This window comes from Periplaneta americana, chromosome 3, assembly GCF_040183065.1.
Source record: "Periplaneta americana isolate PAMFEO1 chromosome 3, P.americana_PAMFEO1_priV1, whole genome shotgun sequence".
NCBI classification, from domain to species: domain Eukaryota; kingdom Metazoa; phylum Arthropoda; class Insecta; order Blattodea; family Blattidae; genus Periplaneta; species Periplaneta americana.
The window spans coordinates 94,841,527-94,868,296 of NC_091119.1; the positions used below are offsets into that span (position 1 = coordinate 94,841,527).

At 35.3% G+C, this 26,770-nt stretch overlaps 1 protein-coding gene across 5 annotated transcripts in view; it reads left to right on the plus strand.

Moving 5' to 3' along the window:
- The window catches only part of Atg4a (Autophagy-related 4a), a 64,447-nt gene that overhangs the window by 17,724 nt on the left and 19,953 nt on the right, over positions 1–26,770 (plus strand). For all 5 annotated transcript variants that reach the window (XR_011331301.1, XR_011331302.1, XR_011331300.1 and 2 more), the window contains exons 2-7: positions 2,347–2,498; positions 15,413–15,577; positions 20,428–20,605; positions 20,682–20,761; positions 22,127–22,239; positions 23,224–23,302. Coding sequence is in view for 2 of the 5 variants with exons in the window: in XM_069820948.1 (XP_069677049.1) it covers positions 2,381–2,498; positions 15,413–15,577; positions 20,428–20,605; positions 20,682–20,761; positions 22,127–22,239; positions 23,224–23,302 (733 nt within the window). In the remaining 3 variants the exon portion in view is untranslated. The remainder of the gene's footprint in view (positions 1–2,346; positions 2,499–15,412; positions 15,578–20,427; positions 20,606–20,681; positions 20,762–22,126; positions 22,240–23,223; positions 23,303–26,770) is intronic.

Here is a 26,770-nt window from a genome sequence, read left to right on the forward strand (position 1 = left end):
CGAGGTATTTCGATTTATTTAATTCAGGCGCCCTTATAACCCCACTTTTAAATGAAGTATTTTGAATGTCATATAGCCTAAAATCTAAGTTACAACGAACTTAATTTATATTCCAATTTTCATCGAAATCCATTCAGCCATTATCGCGTGAAAAGGTAACAAACATACAAACAAAAATTTCAAAAAAGTTATTTTCGGTTTCAGGATGATTAATTATACATGTTAACACCAATTATTTTTGGAAAAGCGAAAATTACCAGAAAAATTTCGGTTACAAATTTGTTTTTAGTATAGATGTTGATGTTTGAATGTATACACTAGCCTGCTGCTTTGAAAATGAAGCTCTGTTGCTGTGTAAATATTGTAGTAATGGAATTTTTCTTTAATTTGCCGAAAGAGCGAATAAACATAAAACCGACTCACAAAGGTGAATGTATGGAGAATAAACAGAGGACATACAGTGTATATTATCATTTACCCCCAATTACAGTCCTGGAGATATGCTGGAATTTAAACTTCGGGAACATCTTTTCTTTTGCCTGTTACTGCAGTCTTTCTTACGCAAAACAATTTATGCATACTTGCCATGTGCAGAAAGAGTAGTATGAAATGCTGAATTGTATGTATAACATTATCTATGTTCATATACAGTATGAACATATAGGTATTCCAGAAATTCGTGCATTAAATTTGATGAATGGTAGAAGAATTCAAAACAAACATTTCTTATATAATTATTTAATGTACCGAAGTACATATGATATTTCCATGCAGATATTCTGCGTCATACATTTCTTGTCAAACATCTTAGAGTCGGTGTTGCACCACTAGCTGTTAGATGGCATTAGACTCAAGAGTGATGTTTTTTCAGCTGGTAAGGTGGTTAGTCTCGTCTTACTTCCAGCCCATCTTAATGGTGAAACCTACCTGGAACTTCTACAAGAAACTCTCCCCCCTTTATTGGAAGAGGTTCCCTTTGCGGTAAGGCAACGCATTTGTTTGCAGGATGATTACTACCCAGCACATTTCATATATACGGTAATGTTCATGTGTTCCTGGATATTGTCTTCCGAGACAATAGTGAACCTGTTACTCAACCACCAAGGTCTGTGGACTTCACCAACCTCGAATTCTTCTTATGGGTTCGCATGATTGTGTTAGTGTAGCCACTCCTGTAAATGATGAGGAGGGCCTAATAAACAGGAATTTGGCTGCAACAAACTCGATATAGGCCTATATATAGGTCATCCCTGGGATCTTTGGGTGAGTCACTGTGACCTCTGTTCAGGGTTCAGTGGTGCTTGCTTTGAGCACCTTCTCTAACTGTAGGATGGACAGGCTCTATCCAGCAGGGTGACATGGTTTATGTGACGCAATGCTCCCAACTCCAATGCCGTATAGTGGGCTAAGAATATGATGCTGACCCTAAGTTATCTGACAAAAAATGTTTGTTTTGACCTCTTTTATCATCCATTAAATTTTTTAATGCCCGAACTTTTGGAACATTCTGTAGATACATCGATAGTGTTGAATAGCAACCTCGTTTGTCAAAAATATGAACAAAATAACACTTCATTTCTATCACAGAAATTTCCTCGATTCTGCAAACACTTCTTAAGTCAGGACATGGATATAAACTTCAGAAGAAGAAATTTAAATATCCTTATTTAAAGTCAGACATTTATTAGTTTTCAAGATATTCAAATCTTTTTTCACTCTCATTTGACTTTTTTTGACATACGAGGTTGCTGTTCAGCACCATCGATATAATGAAGGTACCAATTGAAAATTGTGTACCAGTAGGTAGGCCTACATAACTAGCACTAACTGAAACTAACCTAGGAAACTTTGCTAATTTCCATGGAAAGATTGCTCTCCCATCCTCCCCAAAGCAAGCATAAACTAAACGAACCTAATCTAAACTAACCTAGGCCCTAGTTTAGTTTATTGTGATATAGGTTAGATTTGATAAGGAAGGGAAAATGACCTTTCCTGGGAAATTAAAGAAAATTGGTTATAACAGGAATCACGTTAATTGCACCTTAACTTCATAACAAACATTATCATATCTGTTTCATTCTGAAATATTACAGGACATACCTACAAGAACAATGGTAAGAAGAACTTAGTTTGGTTGAAGGGAAACCATTACATGAGTCTTTATTTCAGTGTGGTTCTTAATATAGAGTGAACCTAGATGGACATCCTTTTCTAAAATGAACACGATAACAAGACGTATTTAGATTTAATTTTCTTCATATCTATATTAAGATGGTTCGTACATGTACTTATACCACATGTATAATAAGACAACAGAAAGGCAGCTGCAGTTCTTTTGTCTTGCAGGATGTGCGACCAGTAGTAGCAACAAACCGTGAAGATGGATATGATGTTTGAAGCTTACCTGACCCAAGAGGCAGGTCACCTGGATCCCGATGACATCCCACACACCAAGGACCCAGTGTGGATTCTTGGCAAGAAGTACAGTGCTATCCATGGTAGGTGTATGGTTCAGATGTGTTCAGAAATGTTGCCTACGATTAATATAGGCCCAGTGAACATCACTTTGCCTTACTTAATGTTTTAAATTTGATAGAATTGTTAAGGCATATCTTACCAACATAAACATTAATTTGGTTCTAAATAAAGACTTGTTGTCCTACTTACCTTGCCATTTACATTCATGCTGTGGTACGACAGTTTGGGTTGCTAGAGAAATGAAACATAAGACTATGTAAGCTTATGCATTTATTATCCTCCTTTGTCCTGTTTTCGCTTTAGAAATACTTTCTTCATAAGCATTAAACTTTTTTTTGTTATCAAGGATTTTTATTAAGACCGTCAGATTTATCAGATCACAAGTGTGATAGACACAAATAGGCTGTTTTTTTTTTACATAATAGATGAACATTTTCGGTTCCACTAAACCATCATCAGATCATTAATAAATCTGCAGACAACTTATAAACGAACAGTAAAGACATAAGTCTTAAATGTGAAGTAGACCTGAGTATATAATAGAATACAAAGGTACATATTATACAGGGTGGACCATTTAAGTTGATACTGTACAATATCTCCAAAACTAAGCGTTGTAGAAATAAATGTCTTGAATAAAAGTTGCTTGATATTATTGGGGAAAGTAAATGCCATTTGTCGTGTTTTATTTGGAGGACGTTGTGATGGTTATTTTAGGATCAATTTAATTTTCTTAAATAGGAACCTACATTTTTTATGTTGTTTCCTCATTCCTCATAAAAAACTAAACAACTTTTGTATGAAGCACTTTGCAATTGTTTTTACACCAACGTAAATAACAACAAAAATTATGAATGGCTGTGTACGAAGAGTGCAATGAATGGTTGAACCCATTCGAAACAGTCCAGCATCACAGTAGGCGAGGAGGCAATGAGACATTGTGTCTGTTGTTTTATTTACTTTCCACGGTTGGACGGATTCCTTGTATCTGTCGTTAGTGTACTTGCAGTCACCTTCGAGTCCAGGTGGGTCCACTGGTGGTACGTACCTACAATTAGCGATTACCGAGTAACAACCATCAGTTCCATGCAAGTCGTTTAAAGGCCCATTCACAATGAAAATTAAATATAACCGTAACATAAACACAGAAGTTTGCGCCCAGGCTACCAAATGGGATCATTCACAATGATTCACATAAGCGTTGACATAAACATTATCATAAGACGTTAACATGAAAGTTTGCAAACTCCAAACTTTCATGCTTATGCTTATGTGATTTGCAAACAGAACACAATCGTGGAGCGCTGAAGTATACGACAGAATATGAGGAAATGGCGTCGTTATGTTTCCATGGTTACCAAGTATGTTACTCTGTGTACCTACCTTTCATCAATGTTTAATTGTCTACACCAGTGAAAGAACCATGTACTACAAAATGGTTTTACAAACTCTGTTTATTTTGTGATGAGGAATAAGAAAACAAAATAAAAATTGGTTGCCATTTTAAAAAACGTACCTTGAACCTCAAATGACCATCCAAACGTTCTCCAAATAAAACACGACAAATGGCATTTACTTTCCTCCATAATATCAAGCAACTTTTATTCGAGACATTTCTTTCTACAGTGCTTAGTTTTGGAGATATTGGACAGTATCAATGTAAATGGTCCACAAATGGTTACAAAACAACGGACACAATGTCTCATTGCCTCCTCACCCACTGTGATGCTGGACTGTTTCGAATGGGTCCAACCATTCATTGCGCTCTTCGTACACAGCCATTCATAATTTTTGTTGTTATTTACGTTGGTGTAAGAACAATTGCAAAGTGCTTCATACAAAAGTTGTTTAATTTTTTATGAGGAATGAGAAAACAACATAAAAAATATAGGTTCTTATTTAAAAAAATTAAATTGACCCTAAAATAACCATCACAACGTCCTCGAAATAAAACACGACAAATGGCATTTACTTTCCCCCATAATATCAAGCAACTTTTATTCAAGATATTTATTTCTATAACGCTTAGTTTTGGAGATATTGTACAGTATCAACTTAAATGGTCCACCCCATATACTTAGGTACATATTATATACTCAGGTCTACTTCACATTTAAGACTTATGTCTTCATTGTTTGTTTATAATATAAGTTGTCCATAGATTTGTTATGATATGATGATGGTTCGATGGAACCGAAAACATTAATCTATTATATAAAAAACACCATATTTGTGTTTATCACACTTGTGATTTGACAAGTCTGATGGTCTTAACAATAAAAACCTTGATAATTTGTACAGTTTACCGGACACAAAATGATTTTCATTTTTTTTTTTTTTTTTTTTTTTTTTTTTGTGTAAATATTAGTGTTTAAACTTCGTAGAAATCTCGTAGCTTTGGTTACACTGCCATTATTTTTTATTATGCGAAATTTTGAAAGGACAAATGTTTCATTCCTGTTTCTGCATTATAATTTATTAAAATTATTTGTTGAAGTTTCGTTCAAATTTAATAACATAGAATACTTGAAACAGGTAGATTAACAAATTGGTTTTTGTACAATTTCCTCGTGAAAGGTTCAAGAAATAAATTTAATATTGCCTGGCCGAAGTCATATGTTTCTAAGAGCAGGTAATAGTTATTTATCTTATAAGTGGCTTAAATTGAACATTATTTTTGTGAGTGATATGTTTATGACATGAATGCATAGCATGAGTGTCATAATTTCTCGCGAACACATAATGGACTTTCAGCCAAGTGTACTGTACATCTTTTATCGTATCTTAGTAATTTTATTATTGCATTTATTTTCCTTCTTAGTTTATATAATACTAGTTAGTCATAATGAATTATTTGAAATCTCAGCGTGATTTAAAATTATTTTATTGCTGTGTTACTGGTCAGTTATAATAATAATTAAAATGTTTGTTTCTACTCAACAAATTATTTCACAGGATGAAATAATGGTATCTAAAGGTACACTTATCAGAACAGATTCATTTAGCACAGTCAGATTTTTATTATAGTATCGCTCACTTGTCTGCATTTCCGAATTGATCATCTCATTCATTCATTCATTCAGTATTCTGCCCAAGGACAGGTCTTTCACTGCAAACCCAGCATTCTCCATCCAGTCTCTATCATTATATCCCACGTCCCTCAAATCCATTTTAACCCATTACTGCATAAAGTTATTAATGACTTGAAAAATGCGTTTCTGAGTTTAAGTTTGCTAGTTGGTGACTTAAGAATGCTTTCTTACCATTTTTAACTTTATTTACTTTCTGGGGTAAAAGTTAGGGACCGTCCCATAAATAGGACGCTATGCATAATGGTCAGTGATACAGTAGTTGAATAGAATAACCCCTTTTTGTAGTTCAAATAGTATTTATGTGTTTATTATGTAGCAAATACACATACATATTAGAATCAGTGGTTCAACTGCACTTCTCACACATACCTACGCATTGTACAACGCTATTTTGTGTGGTAAGGGTAGAAACATTTAGGGTGAAGTCCAATTTGACACTTGCTGCAGATGAACTTTGCTTTCCCTGTACAATTAGCACACCTTCACTGAGTTTCATTTTCAACTGGCCATTGGTGTTGACCATCGAATCTTATGTCTCCTTGTGGAATGGGAACAATTTTTCCTTAGTGGGAACTGACGCCATGCCTTTTCAGTACTGTAAAAGCCAGGAGACGGCAAAAGTTGAGGAGCAGTTCTGAAGAGTTTTGAGGCTTCAATTTTCTGTACAGAAACCAAGCATTTACTATGGCAACATCAAGAAAATAAGCGAAGATGGACCACCACTCTGTTGTTGCGGCTGTTGCTAACATTGGTACTGCCAACGCTGGTGCTGCTGTTTCTGTGTTACTGCTGGTACTGCTGTTACTGCTAGTGATGGTGCTGCTATTGCTGCTGCTAGCGCTGGTGCTGATGGTGGTGATTATAAAAAAATCCGTAGCGCTACAGCCCGTGACGAGCCAAGACCGACTAGCCAGCTGCTGGTCTCACGTCCACATGCCAAAAGAGAGGTGGACTATCATCCAACCACAATGGCAGTATCGTGTGGTTAGCACGAGGATTCCCCCCTTCCCAGCCATTATAGCTGGTTTCCGAAACCAGATTGATGATGTTGGGTGGACACTGGCCGAAATTTCATGAGAAAATTTCTTCCCCCATGAGGACTCGAACCAGCGCGCATTCCGTAACGCGAGTCCGAGGCTGGATGCCTTAGACCACGGTGCCACAGCGCGGTACGTTGGTGGTTGTAGTAGTAATAATAGTACTTGTAGTTGTAGTAGTTGTAGTTGTAGCCATCTAGCCTGGAATTACCTTCCCGTCTTGGAAATTTTCATATATTATCTTCCTTCTTTTCGGACGGCAATAACTTGTGCGAGAAACCTCAGCTTCATTTTTGTCTAATGTACTTTCAAAATCATTTGTTGCAACTGTTATGTTAGAAGACTGGCATACTTTCATCAACAATGTCATCTTCATTATTATCATTACATATTTTTTTTTGTAATTCCGCTTTACTAAGTAGCATTTTACTGCCAATATTATTCAAATAAACCTCATGCTCGTCGTCCGATTTATCACAGTCTTTATCTGTATCATGGGAAACTTCTGGAGGGGTCACATATATTAGACTCTCACTATTATTATTTTGATTTTCCATTAACCCCAGAATTTCACTCACAGTTAGACTAGAAATAAAACAATGCAATGGAAACCATATACATATTATAAAGAATACTACAAGAGTGCACACGGCATGGCATCCTATTTTTAGGACGGCAGTTTATTTCACCTCATACCTAGCAACATATTAGAAAATTTTATTGTTGTTGTATACCACATGAAAACTGAAGTATTCAACTCATTATGTGAAAATAAAAATCAGATATCTGTATCACCATTACAGAGTAACTAAGAATGAACTTACACGCGGTGCATCACAAAATACTTTTATCCGGCTATCTTGTAAAAAATTAGCTGGTATGAACTAATGTTCGCGCGGAATTCAGACACTGCAACACCATAATACAATATAATAATTTACCTTCTAAACAATGCCTCCAACCGTACTAAACAAGAAAAAGTTCCATAGAAATCAGTATTTTACGCAAGTCCTATTTTTAGGATGTTATGCAGTAATGGGTTAATATTATCCTCCCATCTACGTCTCTACCTCCCCAAAGTCTTTTTCCCTCCGGCCTCCCAACTGACACTCTATATGCATTTCTGGATTCACCCATATGTGCTACATGTCTTGCCCATCTCAAACATCTGGATTTAATGTTCCTAATTATGTCAGGTGAAGAATACAAGACATGCAGTTCTGCATTGTGTAACTTTCTCCATTCTCCTGTAACTTTATCTCTCTTAGTCCCAAATATTATCCTAGAAACTTATTCTCAAACACCCTTAATCTCTGTTTCTCTTTCAAAGTGAGAGACCAAGTTTCACAACCATACAGAACAACTGGTAAAATAACTGTTTTATAAATTCTAACTTTCAGCTTTTTTGAGAGCAGACTAGATGGCAAAAGCTTCTCAACCGAATAATAACAGGAATTTCCCATATTTATTGTACATTTAATTTTCTCCTGAGTGTCACTTATATTTGTTACTGTTGCTTCAAGATATTTGAATTTTTCCACCTCTTCGAAGGATAAATCTATGTCACTAGTATAAAATAAGTAGTTACGCATGCAACTTGTAACGTAGAACTTCTTGCATGAGTGGAAAGATTCTCAGCACTAGCTATACAGCTCACTCTGAAATAACACGAGTGCAAAATATCCATGCCACACATAAGTTTCATATATATATATATATAAATTTAATTTAAATTATGGTTTATATAACGACACTCGCAACTGTTGAAGTTATATCAGCGTCACTAGAATTTTGTCCTGCAGGAGTTCTTTTACATGCCAGTAAATCTACTGATACAAGCGTGTCGCATTTAAGCACATTTAAATGCCATCGACCTGGGTCGGGATCGAACCCGCAACCTTGAGCACAGAAGGCCAGCACTATACCGACTGTGCTACCCAGGCTGACTCTACATATATATGTATCGGGGTTTCAAGTCTTTGACATCTTCCAATTGCTCTTTTCCATTCTTCTCTATTGTGCCATGGATCATCTTCCAAATTCCTAGATGTCATCATTGTTGTTATCTCATCTCGCCAGGTAGACTAGTTCTTGGTCTTCTGATATGCAGTCGAATACACTTTTGGGAAGTTTGTCTCCATTCACCCTTTGCGTGTGCCCATACTATCTTAACTGATTTGTCGAGATGTCATCCAAAATTGTGTCTTTGACTCTCATTTTTTGCCTAATAACTTATTTTTTAATTTTCTTTTCTTCTTGAGGTTCTGGAAGCTCGACGTTAAAAATCCATTCCCGTTGCCAATAATTATTTAGCTTTATTTGTTTCCTTTAATGGCCAAATTTCTGCTCCTTAAAGAGTAATAATTTGAATAATTGTGTTATAAATTTTTTTATTTTGTTGATGTTGTTATATTCTTATCCCACAACACTCCATTTAAAGTTGATATAGCAAATTTACCTTTATTATTCTTATGTTTAATCTCTTCTTCATAATTTCCATTTTATTTATTTTTGCTCCTAAGTATTCTATTTCGTCGTAACCTCTTATAATTATTTGTCCTTCAATTTCTAAATTTTGTATTTTTGTGATTCCAATTAATAAATATTTAGATTTATTAGAATTTACCGTTGCTCCCCACATATTAAGTTCTTCTATTAATTTCCTGACTATATACCCCATATTTTTCTGATCCTGAGCTAAGTTGCATACATAATTTTATTTATTACCATACAACATAGTGTGAGTTGAAGGTATTGAGTATAGCCAGGTGTAATGTTGATAAACAAAGAAAATGATTGTAAAGAAGGAACAGAATTATTAAGGAGAAAGAAATTGTAATAGTGAAGAACCATTATAATAAAATATTGTAATAGTTAATGAATAAGGATAAGTGAAATACAGTACATAGGATGGCTGAGTATATAAGGTAGACAGAATGGGTATTGGTTAGATTAGCAGATAATAATTACCATGGTGTGGATTGTAAATAAATAATTTAGGAAGAAATGTAGTATGAAGAGGTGTTATTTTAGAAATTAAATGTGTGAAACAAGAAGGCTAGAGTGGTAAATAGATGAGCCATTTTCGAAGATAAGACTATTATAGAGACAAATGAAGGGACTGACACAATTGTGTGTGCATATTGGCAATATAAACGACTGTAAGAGCATAATTATATTATGTATCAAAGAAGATAGAAGTGCACTAAAATATATGTAAGGTAAGAATATTCTAAAAAAATAATAGTGGTGGTACCGAATACAGAAATGTGAAGGACCACCACTACTTGTAGACGAATTGATGACAATAAATATCTATACGGTAATATCATATAACATATTACCGTAACAAAAATATAAATCTTCTGTAAGAAATTTATTCTGCTCTTATAATAAAAATATCTGATGTCCAAAGAGAACATAATTCTGTGGTGTTATGGCATAAGCTGATACTTACATTTTCCTTATTTTACAAGTGAGCAGTTTTAAAGTTTACTCTTTCAGAAAAGATTAGAGAGACATTAAAAGAAGTATTAGTACAGTAAAACTTCATTTAGGGCCTATACATTTTTATGAAAAATCTGAAGGAAAAATGTATAACTGAAATGGCATTTAATTACGTCTAAAATAGCTTTAATCATTAATAATATGTGATTATTTTACAAAAATAAATCGGTTACAAACACACTTTCTCTTCCTTCCAGTCATCGGAATTCAAAAACCAATCAGCAACCTTCTCGTCATATCAGGTAGAGTCTACTGTCAAAATATTTCCAGTTTGGAGGGATGTTACAGTAATTGTATTCAGTGAGGTCACAGCTTTGGTCATTGGTTAAAATGTTTCATTTCTTCCCTTTGCATCAGCGGCAGATTTTCGGGGGAGGCAAGGGAGGCCGTGTCTCCCCTAATATTTTACCAGAACACAATATGGCAGTAATAATTTCAGCTGAATTAAAATCACAGACAAGTTACAGCAAATGACTAACATTTTTCCTTTTATATCAATTTTACTATTCACTACGACTAAGATGTACTGTAAGTTACGTAAAGTCGACCACATCCAGTTGGTGATGCCCGCTTGCTATACTGTAGATAGTACAAATAATTCGTACTGAAAAATAACAGATAGCGCTGTAACCTGTATAGTCGACATCTAGCAGCCTGCTGTGTCTATGTGAGAGCGAGAGCGGGAGAGAGGAGTCGGCTACATGATGCTACTCCCCAGTAACCATGACAACAGCAGTTCAACCAATAAGATAGCTGGTTAGAAGAGTGTTTAAACTTGATAGAACGTGCGAGGGGAGCCAATTTGGAGACGTCCTACCCACCGCTGACAACTGTACTGCTTATAGTCACGGCTGGTTTCGGCTGTGTTGGAAAGCTCTCTCTCTTTCTCTCTTCTTGGTTTTAGAAAGTTGAGTCACGTGTTGTTAGTTTTCTCTCCCTCCGTAAAATTTTTCATTTGTGTTGTTAGATTTTCTCTTGTTTGCGGGTGTTCTTGTTATTTTATTCTTTTGTGTTACGAGATGTATTTACTTATACAGTATTTTAAATATATCGAGAGTTTAGAAACAAATGCAGATTTGTCTCTAGCTTCTTCTAGTAGCAGTTAATCAGTATGTTGTGACCTATTTGATCGGTTTGCGAAGAAAGAGGAACGTCGAGTTAATTTGCTGTAAAATTAGACTATGTAATAGTAATGAGCAGACTTCGAAACTTCGGACCCAATAGAGCAGTTCAGTGGGAAATCCACATAACGGCGTACTGAGTATAGTGGTAAAGCGTACAGTGGGTAGGGGTACTGTAGAATGAATGACAACAAATACACAAAGGAAAACGCTCTGGATTTGAAGGTTCTAACAAATAATTTGGTTTTCATACAAACCTATTTTAAAACTGTGTCTGAAACTATTATAGAAAAGTCAGAGCAAGAGATGCCAGAAGCCCTCAAATTAATTGAGGAAATGACACACACAATTAAGTACACCATGTACACCGGGTACTGAACGTGTAAAACAGAAGTGGAAATCAATTTTATGTAAAAATAACGGATATGGAACATTGTGTAATACAAACAGCAAATTAGTGGACATAGAGTCACCCGAGAATAAAAGACTGTCTCTTAGAGACTGCAATGATGTTAGGTTTCTTCGTTTTGCTCCTATCACGTCATGCAACGTAGAGCGTAGCTTGTCACAGTACAAACTATGTTTGGCAGATAACCGAAAAAGATTTACGTTTGAGACACTGAAAATATGTCTTGTAGTGCATTGCAATTCGGTACTGTAATTGCACTTCCTAAAGACGACCAATAGGATAAATGAAGAAATTAAAATTGCTACATGTTTATTTCCACCATTAACACTGTGTATAATTAAACACAAATGCTTATAAAAGACAGGAGAATAAATGCTTTTTACATTCTTTTGACATTGTCATTGTGTAATGTATATTTACTTTCAGAATGTCCATATGTGTGTGTTTCCCCATACTACCATACTCTATTCTAAATAGCAACTTTGTTACCTCAACACATCTCTACCTTTCACTACCTGCAGCGAATCAACAACCTATAGTACATGCACAGTAAACTTATTGTATCGGGTCCCAAGTCTCGAAGCCTGGTAATGAGCAAGCCCCAGATTCTTAGGTTCGAATCAATTTTGTTGCTATCTCCTTACTCTCGAAATAGTGCTTTTCTTATTCGTTTTATGTAGCAAAGCGTAACATTCTTAAATTCAATATGACCTAAAAAGACCTAATTCGTAGGTTAGGATTTGTAGTGTCCTAAAGAGAGGCAGTCTTTACCAAGCCGTTGTAATATATTAATAGTATGTTGTTTATTTTTATTTTTTTTCCCGTAAAATCATATAAATTCCTAAACATAAGATTTAAAATCCTAAAACATAAATTGGAAAACCTAATTTTAATTTCTTAAAACCTATAACTTCTGTGCTTGGTAATGAGGCACGGTACGTCACAGGCCTTATATTTTTATATTCTCACCATTCACGTCTTGGCCTCCCCAACTTTCAAACCCACTGTCCGCTACTGCTTTGCATATACTTGCATACTTCTCTCCACTCTCTGAATTGATTCTCTCACTGGCACATAACAGATTTATTGAAGCCGGCATGTTCAGAGACAAGAATGGGCAGCTTCGAATTTAATTTCAAAGCCGGCCACATCTTAACAATGAACACATATCGAACTATATTTACGCGGTTTTTTATACAAAATATCTTGAAAACTGTGGTGCATATTATATTTGCATGCAAACACTCAGACTCCAACAAATTTAAATTAACGTTCTATTTATGTTGCAAGATATGGTGGGAAACAACTGACAGACACTGCGAGTTCGTGTTTTCTCTTCTTTTGAGCACTTTTCATTCCTAATAGTGTTCAGTTTTGCGAACAGTCAATACGGATAATATTTATAACTGCGAGAATGACTTAATAACATTTTTTTTTCTTTTATTGTGATATTTTATGAATATAGCTTTTAACAATTGCGCGACATAAATTGAACAAAAGAATTTACCAATAATTACTGATGAAAGAGTAGCATGACGTTGGTCATTGTCAATCAACGTTTTCACACCAACCCAGAACCCGCTAATCAGAAGTTTCAGTTCTGATACTGCAAATGAGGACGAATGTGATGTATAGCTAGAGTTAAGGAAGTGCCTTTATAACCTGTCTTAATAAAATAATTTTAATCTTAAATGGTTTTTAGCACACATGTGTAGGTCTATTACATTCGCAAGTATTTTTTTTTCTGGCTCTTAGAATAAACTGGTGTGCGTATTATATTCGATGGCGTGTTATATTGGAATAAATACGGTAGTTTTGCTTTCTTACATTTTCAAGGCAAAGCTAATTTCGAGCAAAATTTAATTAGAACGTGTGTATTTACTCGCGTAATTTTCTCACCCCAATTTTTAAACATCAGTTTTGGACCTTATTTTTTTCCTCGCGTAATTTTCGCATCCAAATGTTCAAATTTTTTACTTTCATTTTAACTGGTCAGTTAAAACGGAAAAGTATGACATCACCACAGTGCACCTCGTGACTTGCCATCCTTGATCAGCTGTAACAAAGAGTTTGTTTGTTGCCAAGATCACCAAACTCCCAGTTGGCATCAGGTTTGTTTCTTTTCTCAACCTGATTGGTTCTCCTAAATGGCGGGAATTAGCAGATGAATGGGATCTATGCCTATTCTAATGCAGCGTGATGCCATTGATGGCACACAGACTGATGACACAGTACTTTCGCATTCCAGAGTCAACATTTCTCCACTGCGTAGTAAAGGTGTTGAGTACTGGTGACGAGATTAATTTAACTGCTCAAAATGAAATATAACAGTTAGACATGGCTAGCTTTAAAATTGGCATAATTCTGTATTTGGAAGAAAATGAAAATCGTGCTGCCAAAAAGAAATTTGGTGTTTCAGAATTGCATGTGTGATACTGGCAAAAACAGAAGGATTCGCTAATAGTCTCGAAAAGTTCTTGCTGTCATGTCATATCTTTTTTTATTTCCTCGTGTAATTTACGCACTCCTACTTCGGAACGAATTTTTCTCCCAAAAAACTGCGAAAAATACTCGAGTAAATACTAAATGAAGTTTTGTACATCTCAGGTTTTAAAATACGATCGTATAAGTGTGAAAAACATAAAACTGAAATAAATTACCGGTAACATGGAAAGTAACTTATAGGAATTTTGCCAACACGTATAATTAAGTGAGAAATGTATAAATGAAGTTTTATTGTATTGGCTACTAATTGAAGCGGTGGGATCAATAACCATTCAAGTAAATTTACACACAAGTTTCGAGAAAAATGCAAAAAACTTTTTTTTATTTCTTATCTAATTATTATTTTTTGCTCGTAATATTTCTGGTTGTTTTAGAGAGCAAGGCAAAGTAGTATACTAACTTATAACACTTGTGGAAATATCCAAAATGTAATTTCAAATTTTCAGAAAATGAATGACCAGAAGTGGACTTGAATGGTTATTGATCTCACCGCTTCAGTTAGAGTAGGCATACCATGTTTTGCTATCACGTTAAAAACACTATTTGCAACATGTGTAGACAATAAAATATTTTTGCCGAAATTGCACATATCAGCTTCTGTAATAACACCACAGAATTTATATTAGATTACAGTATATTATGAATCACTTTTGACATCAATAGTAGTACTATTCTTTTTCTCTGGTAACAAGTAACATAATGCAATAAAGCCCATCATGAAGTGTGCGGTAAAGGAACTTTTTTTCACGGTATTCAGAAAAGATCTACTTCAAAACTGTTCAGGAAACCCATACTTTTTGTTATGGTAATGAATAAATTACTTACCATGACTTTTTCCTTCCTATTTCCTAGATTTAGTGAATGTAAAAGAATCCTCTCCCTGATGGAAAGGACTTCAGTTAAAATTTACTCGTCAGCTGTAACTCACTCTACCAAGATTCCTGGTTTATGGACAGAATCTCTTTTGGGTCATCATCTTGCTTGAGATTGCAGATGCCTCTGTAGAATGACGACTTGGAGGACTGCGGAAGTCTTTGATAGACAAAGCAGGAAACGAGGTAGAAAATATGAGGGCGAGCACAATAAGCCAATGGACTGTTGTGGTAGTTTGCTATAATATTTATTTGACATATGTCCCCGACACTAATAAAGATACAAGTACATATGCCTTCTGTGCAGCTAGACCATAATAATAGAGTTAGTGATACTGTTTTTTAATATCTGGATAAGCACTTGAGCTAAACACTTAAGGACATGTTACAGATCTGGAGATTATCCGCAAAGACATTCGCTCAAAACTGTGGTTCACATACCGGCGTGGCTTTGTGCAAATTGGGGACACAGGCCTCACATCTGACAAGGGATGGGGCTGCATGCTTCGATGTGGACAGATGGTTCTTGCACAAGCCTTGGTGTGCTTACACTTAGGCAAGTATAACTGCACCATATGATGCTGTATTTATTTATTTATAATTGATGGTGTGCTGTACCCAATAACTATGTCATTTGAGATTACATTTAATTTAGTGCTGGAATGCTATATCTATGGAGATAAACTGTGTTGCTGACATGGTGAACTTAGGCAAGTATAATAAAATGTGCCACTTGATAAGTAGAGTGCTTACTGAGCATGTGCAGTATGTTTTAACTGGAACTTCTTCTTCTTCTTCTTCTTCTTCTTCTATGATATTCTGGTCCTTTTAGTTTAACCTAGGTCTTCCTAATGACAGCTCTCCATGTTTATTCTAATTTAGTTTCGAACCTAAATAGTCAATAATCAATTTTACCATCACATTTTCGATTAAAAGATAACTGCTGTATGAACTTTTCATAGTCGTCCTAATAGATCCTCATTTTTTTGCTGTCCTTCAGTCATGTTGATCAGTGTTAGAATGAAGCTCAGTATTTTTAAATGTAAAATGACTGCATCACTTTTACTTTCTCATTAACACTTAACAGAGTAACGGTTAGCACGTCTGGCTGCGAAACCAGGTGGCCAGTCGGGGCAGGTTACCTGGTTGAGGTTTTTTCCGGGGTTTTCCCTCAACCCAGATTGAGCAAATGCTCGCCCCCGGACTCATTTCACCGGCATTATCATCTTTATCTCATTCAGATGCTAAATAACCTAAGATATTGATACAGCATCGTAAAATAACCTACTTAGAAAAAAACACTTAACAGAGTGGCTCAAACATTTAGTCAGTGTGTGGGAGTCAGACAAGGTTGTCCAATTAGTACTCATCTATTTAATTCATTTATAGATGACATATTAGAACACATTAATAAAAGTAATAACTATATACAGTGAAACTCCAATAATATACACCCGTTTGTTACCCTGTCCCACATTATACGCTCTTTTTTCGTCCAGTCCCTTGACATCCCTATATAAAATGATGTAAAATCCACCCCTTAATATGCTCATCATCCCGTTTAATACACTCTTTCATCTGCTGAAAAGTCTAAAATATCGTACTTTAAAGAATACTGAAACAATTTTCCTGGAATTCTACATTTACCGCTAGCACCCGCATATTCAAGGATTTGTAGGAGTCTTTGTGTGGTGAACAGTGACGTAGCGTCAATGTAAGCTAAAAAACTCATCTTCCCCAATTAATAATAATTTCATAATAAACCTGCAGTTTATGGACAAAATTATTTATTAATTTTAATAGAATTTATATTTACACGTTAAATATTGTGATGCGGCAGCTAAGGATGATTTGTGATGCAGCAGTAAACAAGAAGCCTGCACACACCAGCTTCCAAGCAGACTGGTTTCTTACACTCATTCTTCTGTGTAACCCACCCCGCAGATTTTCCATCTCTTTCTAACTAAACTACCCTGGTCGCATGGCTCGCAAGAAGCTAGCTTTGACATTGAAAATAAGTAGTTTCCGAGTTATCCCTTTTCGTCAGTTGTGTTCAGTTGAAGTGTTAGTGTGCATTGTGGCTGATATAATAAATAATGAGTGAAATAACAGTTCCTGACACCAATTTACTTGAATTTTTTAGGACAATTATATTATCAAGACTGACTTATGAACAAAAGTGTGATCTAAAAAACAAATGACCGACTCCCTTGTTGTCAATAAAGGACACACTCAAAAGATAGATGCATACTTATGTAATTATACTAATACTGTATCTATTAACCGTTAATATTGTGATTTCTCTAAGTATGACAGGGAATGAGCTAATGTTATACGTATACGTGTCTACTTGTTAGAGATAGGTTTAAACCGTGAAATCATATTTTACTATGTACCATTTGAGGTCATGCCTTATTGGTCTTACGAGGTTACAACCAATCTTCGACTGCTGACTTGACATTGACTACTATTTATTTTAAGACTATATTTTTGTAATACGTTTTCTCATATTGCATGAAAGACAACTTGAGTTAGCTTCCCCTGCTCAAAATTTCATGCTACGCCACTGGTGGTGAATACAATAGAATGGAATTCGACCCATGAGTACCTGCAAGAATACTGTATTCGGAGCCTGTTCTTCTTGCTGGCAGTTTTAAATCACATTGTTGTGAAGACTTGACGAAGAGAAAGTGGAAGCGGTAGACATTCCAAATGCTCCTCGCAATGAAGCCCTTACCGCTGTGTCTGTGTTTCGTAGATTCATTAATGTTTGTAATAGTCAAATTACTGATGTCAATTACGATTTAAATCGTGTGGAAAATGTAATTATTCATAATACTGGATCAAGTTCAAGACAGAAAACAATTTTTTACCTTTTTAATAAAGAGGCACTTTAATTAATAAGACAATATTTGTTCTGACATTTTCTGAAAGCAAAGAAAATGAAATAACATTTTATCCTGCGTAATTACAGGATTTAATTCTTAAATTTCTTCAACAAATGTTTTTGCTGATTCATACCTTTCTGTAAAAATTTAAAAAATCCAAAAAATGGCCTACTCTTGCTAATACATGGTCCTGTTTAATACACTATTTTTATGCAGTCCCCTGAAGCGGTAACTAAGGAATTAAATTGTTATGAAACATGTGCTTGACAATTGGCGTATATTCCTCTGGAAGGGAAACTGGAAAATCTGTTTCGTGGATTTATGACATGTAAAAGAATTCTGTCCCTGGCAAAGAGCCCCAGGAAAAATTTGTCTGTTATTTTTACTCAGTTGGAAAAATTAAATACTACTACTGCTGGTGCTGGAAAGGTAATATAATCTCCTGGTTATTCAACAGTAATGGACATTTTGAGAGGATATGCATTTTTTTAACTATTTTAAGTTATATTCATTACTCAACTGTATGCTTGTTGCAGAAATCGTGATTTAGCTTCAGAATTGTTTAGTTGTTTAGTCTTCTGTCCGAAGACACTTCTGAACCTCACAAGTCATATCAACAAGGCACCACTTATGAGACAACTAAGTCAGGAGGTAATAGGGTAGGGTGGCCAGTTCTCTTTCCCCCTAACTTCAGTGTAAGCACCATTATTTGCTGCAAAATTTTAGAAAACTTGAGGTAATTTCTTTAATGATAATGTGTAGCATTAATATCTTTGACGCTTCTCACTACTAAGAAAAAAACATTTTATATCAGGACACTGGTGGGTCAAAAGGTAGCAAGAGGAACTCTTGCTCTGAGATTACACTCAGGTGTGGGTTTGAATCCCGCTTACACTGATTATCTGGTTGGTATTTTCCTAGGTTTTTTCCCCAACTATAAGGCGAATGTCAGGTAATCTCATGATGAATCTTTGTACCCATCTCATCACAATACCATCTCGCTATCACTAATGCCACTTATACTAGATAATTCTGCATTTGATGCAGTATCATTAAAAATGAATATATTGAACACTATTATTATTGAGAAACGTTTTTCCTATGTACATGACAATTTACGACTATTGCACCATTGTAATGGACACACAGAATATTTCAGTGATCATGTTAAAAACTTTTAGAGCTATTAGAGGTTATTTTAATATTCATCACATAATACTGGAAAGCAAACCCTCTTGTGTGCATGCTTATTGGAATACCAATCACACTTGGACACTTGGAAACTTTGCCAGCAGATCAGTAAAAACTGATAACTCTTCCAAAATCCGCAAGATTACACTCATGACAAGAATATTGCCTCTTGCTGAGATGTTGCCAGTACAGTCTTGCGAGTAAAGTTTCCTTGTGTAATACTGTAGGCATCCCAGTAACCATGAATGCGAGAAGGTTTACCTGTCTTACTTGTATTTTAGTGACAATTATTTTTTGTTATAACTCTGGATTGAGATATTGCTGAGTGTTGATTCCGGTCTCAAATTGATTTTTGTAACTCCTAGCTGTAATCGTTTTAAACGTGGTATTGAAATACATTGAAACACCATGAGATTTAAAGTCAGGATGCTTGTTCAACCTTATTGCTTTGAGAAAGATAATTTCGAAATGTATCAAATCAAATTTATTCTTGTATGAGATATTGCAGCTTATATTCTAGACTGATTCGTCGAAATAATAGTTTGTGTCTGCATACGTAAATTTGTGTTACAAAATTATTATGAATGCAAACAATTGAATCGGTCAGAACTAAAAGGAACTAAGTCAAAATATGCAGTTTTGGGTTATGCAACAATTTGAATGGATGTCATGCGCATCGAATGGTGGAAGAAGGAACTAAGACTTTTAAATATTCTTTTGTCTTCTATAACATAAAAATATAATATTTGTGTTATTAGTGGAATGTTTTTTGCTTCTCCTGAAAAGTTGTGAAAAGTGACTTAGTTCCTCTTAGCTCCGACTGATTCATTTAGTATCCTATTTTTCATAATTGTCACTAAATAGTTGTGCTTGTTAGTTTCTGTGAATGTCATAATATATTATAGTCATGTGTAATTAAAAAATAAACGCTTTTATGGTACACTCCTTTTTATTACTGTTATTATTATTATTATTATTATTATTATTATTATTACTACTACTACTACTACTACTACTACTACTACTACTGCTGCTGCTGCTGCTACTGCTACTGCTGCTACTGCTACTACTACTGCTGCTACTGCTACTACTACTACTACTACTACTACTGCTACTACTACTACTACTACTACTACTACTACTACTACTACTACTACTGCTGCTGCTACTGCTGCTGCTGCTGCCGCCGCCGCCGCCGTTGTTGTATTGGAAATTGAAACTTGACTGATTTTAATAATAATGTTGAAAAGAGAAAGGAAGAATGTAGCATAGTGTTTTTATGAGTTTTATTTTGGGCTTAAAATCTATGGCATGGTTCCCAGTACAGGTCGCGACTGGTGTTGGAACCCAGAGACATGTAACTCGGCATACTTGCGCATCCTACGAATGTTCGAGGACCGTCGTGCTGCCACATACTCTATCCATCAGATTGCTTTGATGGGTGCATCTGAGGGCAAGGAAGTAGGACAATGGTTTGGACCCAACACAGTGGCGCAAGTGCTCAAGTGAGTTTACTGAGAACTTGTGTATGACATAACGTTGTCCAGTTTTGCAATGTTGGTTACTTGTGTCTTGTTGCAGGAAGCTTTCTGTATATGATGAGTGGAGCTCTGCTGTGATTCATGTGGCCCTCGACAACACAGTCATTGTTAACGAGATCAGTAAGTAAACAGGCTCTGAGTCTTCCTGTCAGATCTTTAAAATCCAGGGTCGCTTTTCTCTCTGGGATAATATTTCAGTGCTTGCAGCGAAAATATGTTTTTATTCGTTTTATCCACATTACAACTACTGTAACTACTAACCTTATATTTATACAGCTGGATACATTAAGAAGATTGATATTTATTTTAGTATTTCCTTTTGTTGGACACTACTTCATGGGCCGATAAAATAATGATTTTGGTCCTATCTTGTGTATCAGAAATTTAATACTTTGTTATATTGCTTGAAGTCTCTGCACCGTCATACTAAACAGGTTTTAATGTGTGGTATTAGCCGCATTTCACTTCTCATTTGCTTTCTAGAACTTATTCTATTACTTACTTACTTACTGGCTTTTAAGGAACCTGGAGGTTCATTGCCGCCCTCACATAAGCCCGCCATTGGTCCCTATCCTGAGCAAGATTAATCCAGTCTCTATCATCATATCCCACCTCCCTCAAATCCATTTTAATATTATCTTCCCATCTACGTCTCGGCCTCCCCAAAGGTCTTTTTCCCTCTGGCCTCCCAACTAACACTCTATATGCATTTCTGGATTCGCCCATACGTGCTACATGCCCTGCCCATCTCAAACGTCTGGATTTAATGTTCCTAATTATGTCAGTGAAGGATACAATGCGTGCAGCTCTGTGGTGTGTAATTTTCTCCATTCTCCTGTAACTTCATCCCTCTTAGCTCCAAATATAGAACTTATTCTATTAGATTTATTAATTTTGTTACTGTCTGGTAATCCTAATCTTCATTATTAGGGGATATAAAAACATTTATGTAGTATACGCAACTAATATTGTAAAAACTTTATACATTGCTTTCCGAAAATTTGTCAGAAATATTTATGTAGCATTTTCGTAACTATGAAAATACACACACACATACACGTGCGCACACATTAAAATTATAATGTGAAATTACTTACCTGTAACATTGAATGAAATATAAAAACATCGTTATATTAAGATAAAATCTCAAATTTCATTGGTTTCTGAATTTTTTTTTTTAATGTATATGTTACTGATCAGTTGTCTCTCTAGTATCCTACAATCTTTCAATCTTATGAATTTGTTCAAACATATAACTTAAGATACTTGTTTTAAGGGGATTGTCCGCATAATTTAAATCACTTATTAATTTTGTTTTATTGTAGGTTATTTATTTTTGTCTATTGTTAAATCAGTATCATACCTCTGGGAGTCCCTACGCCTAGATAGACACTATCTCTTGTGATTCTTTTAAGTTCAGTTAATGCATTAAATAAATGCAATAAGTAAATTAAAGATACTGTGAAACACCGTTTTTCTTCATAGAACGACTGTGCAAGCCACAGTCATTGCAGGGCGATTGGAAGCCACTGGTTCTTGTTGTGCCTCTGCGACTAGGACTCAGTGAAATCAACCCAGTCTACATCCAAGGGCTCAAGGTCAGTGACAGCTGACTGCTTATGTATTAGTGTATTCATAATAAATACAGTAGAACATTTTATATCTAGAAATAGAGAGAGATAGATCAACAGTTCTCACACCATAAATAGTAGCACAATTCAAATAAAATGATCACAATAAAAATAACACATTTCATGAAGAAGTAAATAGTGAGAGAAGAACAGTGTTCACATCGTAAATAGCATTATCAATGCAAAAGCAAAGGAAGAGATTGATTGATTGATTGATTGATTGATTGATTGATTGATTGATTGATTGATTGATTGATTGATTGATTGATTGATTGATTGATTTAGTTCCATTGTTGTGTCACATTTCACATTCTTTAGTATAAAGTAATATTTGAAATATGGGAGTATTTGCACTTACACTTCCATCGCTGTAACATTATGTACCGTACCGTAATAATAAGGTAAAGTAACATAAACATTGTACAAAGTTGCTATACAATGCTTTCCATTTATTGTTTTATTACAGAAAGTGTCATAGATGATCATAGCTGGAACATAAATTGAGGAAGAATTAATACTCGCAGTCTTAATGTATTATATAAAAGAAACAAAACATTTTAGTATTTTCATCGAAAATTGAACCAAAAAGAGGGAAAAAAGCCGAAAGCAACAGTTTTTGTGTGCGGAAGAAAGTTATTTGCTTAAGGAAGTAATGAATATTTCTCACATTTAGAGGCACCAAGATTGCGAGCAAGCAGAAATTCAGTTAATTTCTTCATTCAGTGAATATATCAGTGTGAAAGAAACTTTCTCGTATAAATACTGTTGCTTTCTTTTATTATTGTGGAGAAAGATAGAAACTGTAGATAATGTCTGAAGAAAAAAAAAATTAAATTAACTGTAATAAATTAGTATTAGTGGTCAGTGCTAGACTTAACATAAGAAGGTATGTGAGTAAAGTGATGCAGAGTTGTATTTATTGTAATACTTTATTATGTCTGGCTTTTATAGACCTGCTTCACGTTCAAGCAGTCACTGGGAGTGATAGGTGGAAAACCCAACCACGCCCTATACTTCATTGGTTGTGTCGGTAAGTGTAGAATGAAACGAGCTGTGTTACTTTAAAGATTACAAAATAGAGAACCTTCAGTCATTCATACTACAGGTATCTGATTTAGTTTTTACTTAACATTTTATTGACAGATTTGGATTTAGATTATATTTGAGATGAGAGATAAACCTCTGTGTCTGTGACCATAACTTGTTATATGCCCGTTGGTAAATAAGATTGTTCACTTCCGTGTTGTTTTCTCTTTTCCTTACTAGAGAGAAATATGAAACTTAAAGCTAGCAATATGTATAAGCTTGCCAAGATATGATTACCAATGAAAAGACTGTCCTCTTCACTGTACCCAGTCCATTTTATTTGGAAGTAAATGTAAACATTGGCCCTACATATTACTCGTTGCACAAATGATTCCCGGCAGCCATTAGGTGAACTAAAGCATAAACACTGGATCATATCATATAATGCAGCACCAGTGCCTCTCTCGAAATCGACAATCATTTATGCAGCGAGTTATATTACTTTCAGTGTTTGCACAACTTCTCGTTCTAAAAATAATAAAATGCATATACAGTATGTCACAGATATGTACACACTTCACTACATCACGTTACATATTATTAGATCACACTTGTTTATATACAAATCTTTACACTCAATGTAAACTTTACATAGTAGTAATAGAATTAACATTCAGATGTCGGAATACTTTGAGAAGGTGTATGTGAACTGTGCAACTGATACAGATAATGGTATTTCAGTGTCGTGATGCGCAACATTCTGCAGCATTCATTTTTACTTCTCCTTACACCCCACCATCATCCCTAATGCCAATTGAACCATACCATTGCTGCAGTAAGCCAACTGAATCACTCCACAGCATCAGTATCAACATTAACAGAAGTGGGTAAATTGGTCGTAATAATATCGATGTTCAGTCAAAATGGGAAAAAATTTATGGATGACTTCAAATATTGCAGCTGCTAACAGAACAATGAAGAACAAAAATGGTGGTGTACTAAAAAAATGCAATGCAAAAATTGTAATAAATATTAAAGGTGAAGTGCTGGTAAGTGACAAAGGAATCCACAACTACCAACAAGACGCGTTCTAAATGTAAAACTTCTCATGATTTATTATGGATTTATTAATTTGTCCTACAGAATAATATCTGTGATATTGACAATTAATATTAAAGGAGAAAAATTCGCTCCAGTGCTGGGGATCAATATCACAGATATTATTCTGTAGGACAAATTAATAAATCCATAATATTATCACAGTTAGCAGTGCATGTAACTGCGGAATCCCGGCCAAACAAGTCACTCAGCTAAGTGCGCCCCTGGTGTAATGGCAGTTGACATTGTACATAAACGTCAAATATATGCCTAACTAGGAGTAAGGCCACAAAGGGAAACACTGAAGGAGAGGAATTCGATCCGGTGCTGTGGATTGAATTCGGCGTAGCTCAGTGGTCAGAGCGCTTGGTACGTAGAACCAAGGACCCGGGTTCGATCCCCAGCGCCGGAGCGAATTTTTCTCCTTTAATATTAATTCTCATGATTTGTTTAGTAGGCTAACAAAAGTGATTAGAAATGAAATCGTTTCTGTCTCTTCCGAAGTTACCGAGCAGCTGACATCACAGGACTTACTGTTAGCAAGAAGAAATATGGTTGTGCAAAGAAAAAAGTCCTTTCCCACCGTGCCAAAATTCATCCATGTAGTGCATGAAGCTCTGAAGAATATTAAAATTGAAAGCAGCAGAGGAGAAAAAAGGCTAGTGGTGCTGATTATTTCCACTTTAACTGACATTCAGTATATGGCAACAAAGACTACACTTTTCTTAGATGGTACCTTTAGTTACAGCGCAAAATATTTTCGGCAAATGTTTACCTTTCATTCAGTAGAAAATAGGAACTATATTCCCTAACAAAACTCAGGAAACATACACCATATTCCTGTCGTTCTTAATGTAGAAGTGCAAAGACTTGAATCTACTGTTAAACCCTGAAACTGTCGTTATGAATTTTGAACTAGCAATTCATAGAGCTGTTAGTTCATTATTGCCAGAGACAACTCGACAGAGCTGTCAGATTGACCTAACCCAGGCATGGCACTACAAGACTCAAAATCTCGGACTGTTTAAGCACAACAAAGATGAGGACTCTGGGTGTGGTTGATGGTTGCCTTGGGTTTTCAGGTTAACTGTACTCAATCCTTGTGAAGTTAAAGCTGCTTTTTGTCCTGGACTTAATGTCAGTGGCACTCCAGGAAGTTGAAGACTTTTCCGATTATATACTTGGGAACTATTAACTTTTAAGTTCTCAGCTGAAATTTGGGCATCAAAATCATTTGCAAGCGAATGTACCACTCATACTTGTGAGGCATTTCATGCCCAATTAAACAAACACTTTATCTTGCACCCTAATACAGCAAAATCTTTTGTATCCACACCCAAATAACCAGCAATACCAAAACAACGGCCAAAAAAAATAGTAATTCATGCGAAAGAGAAGAATCTGACGAAGATGTGAGTGGTTTTCGTAGATTGCACATGCCGCATATTGTGTTTACTCTTTACACTGCTCATGCGTGAAAATATAGACAAAAAAACCCGTTATGTCCCTGGAGCAGAGGGTAGCATCGGTAACCTGTCACTTGGACCTTGCAAACAATGTGCAGAGATATCTTTCAATGTAACACTTGAACTCGTCCATTTCGAAGGAGTGTTGGATGAGTCTAAATACGAAAGTTCACTTCTCTGTTCCTACAGCACATAAAAATGTTATTTGAGTGATGGATAGTATCATGGCTATTACCGTTAAACGCTGCTGTTGCACAATGGATTCTGTGAAACTCAAGCAAAATGTTCTTACGCTCAAATCATCGAGTACTACTTCATAATCTTTATAGTTGCGACATTGGCTACACTGCTCTCCACGTCACATACCGCCATTTAAAATTGTCATAAGTTACGAAAATTTTTAGTATTTTTTTATGCTATTATGTATTACTGTATTGCAATAATTATGAACTGATGAATGTACATTACCATATTCAGTACTAAAAATAAACATTGTACGTATTTTAAAACTTTATTTTTAATTATCTGATGAAAATTATTAAATTTCAACATGGAAAAAAATATTTGTGCAGTACAGTACATGACCTATAAACGTGTTTTCCAATTATATGGCAAAATCAGTTATCTGACACTGGCTTTGTCCCACAGTTGCCAGATACGAGGAATTCTATTGTACCTACCTTATTCTTGAAGAGTTGAAGGCCATACTGGTAGAAGTTTACATAAAAGTAAAGCAAGCCCATCTCCCAAGAAGAATAACAAATGTAGAATACAAAAAACGAAAAACATATCTTGAACATATCATTTCAAGAAGAATTATTTAAGACATGCACATCTTCAGGATATGACAAAAGCAACGTTTTGCCACTACAGTACAAGCAACTCTTAAACTGCCAGCATAAAGGCAT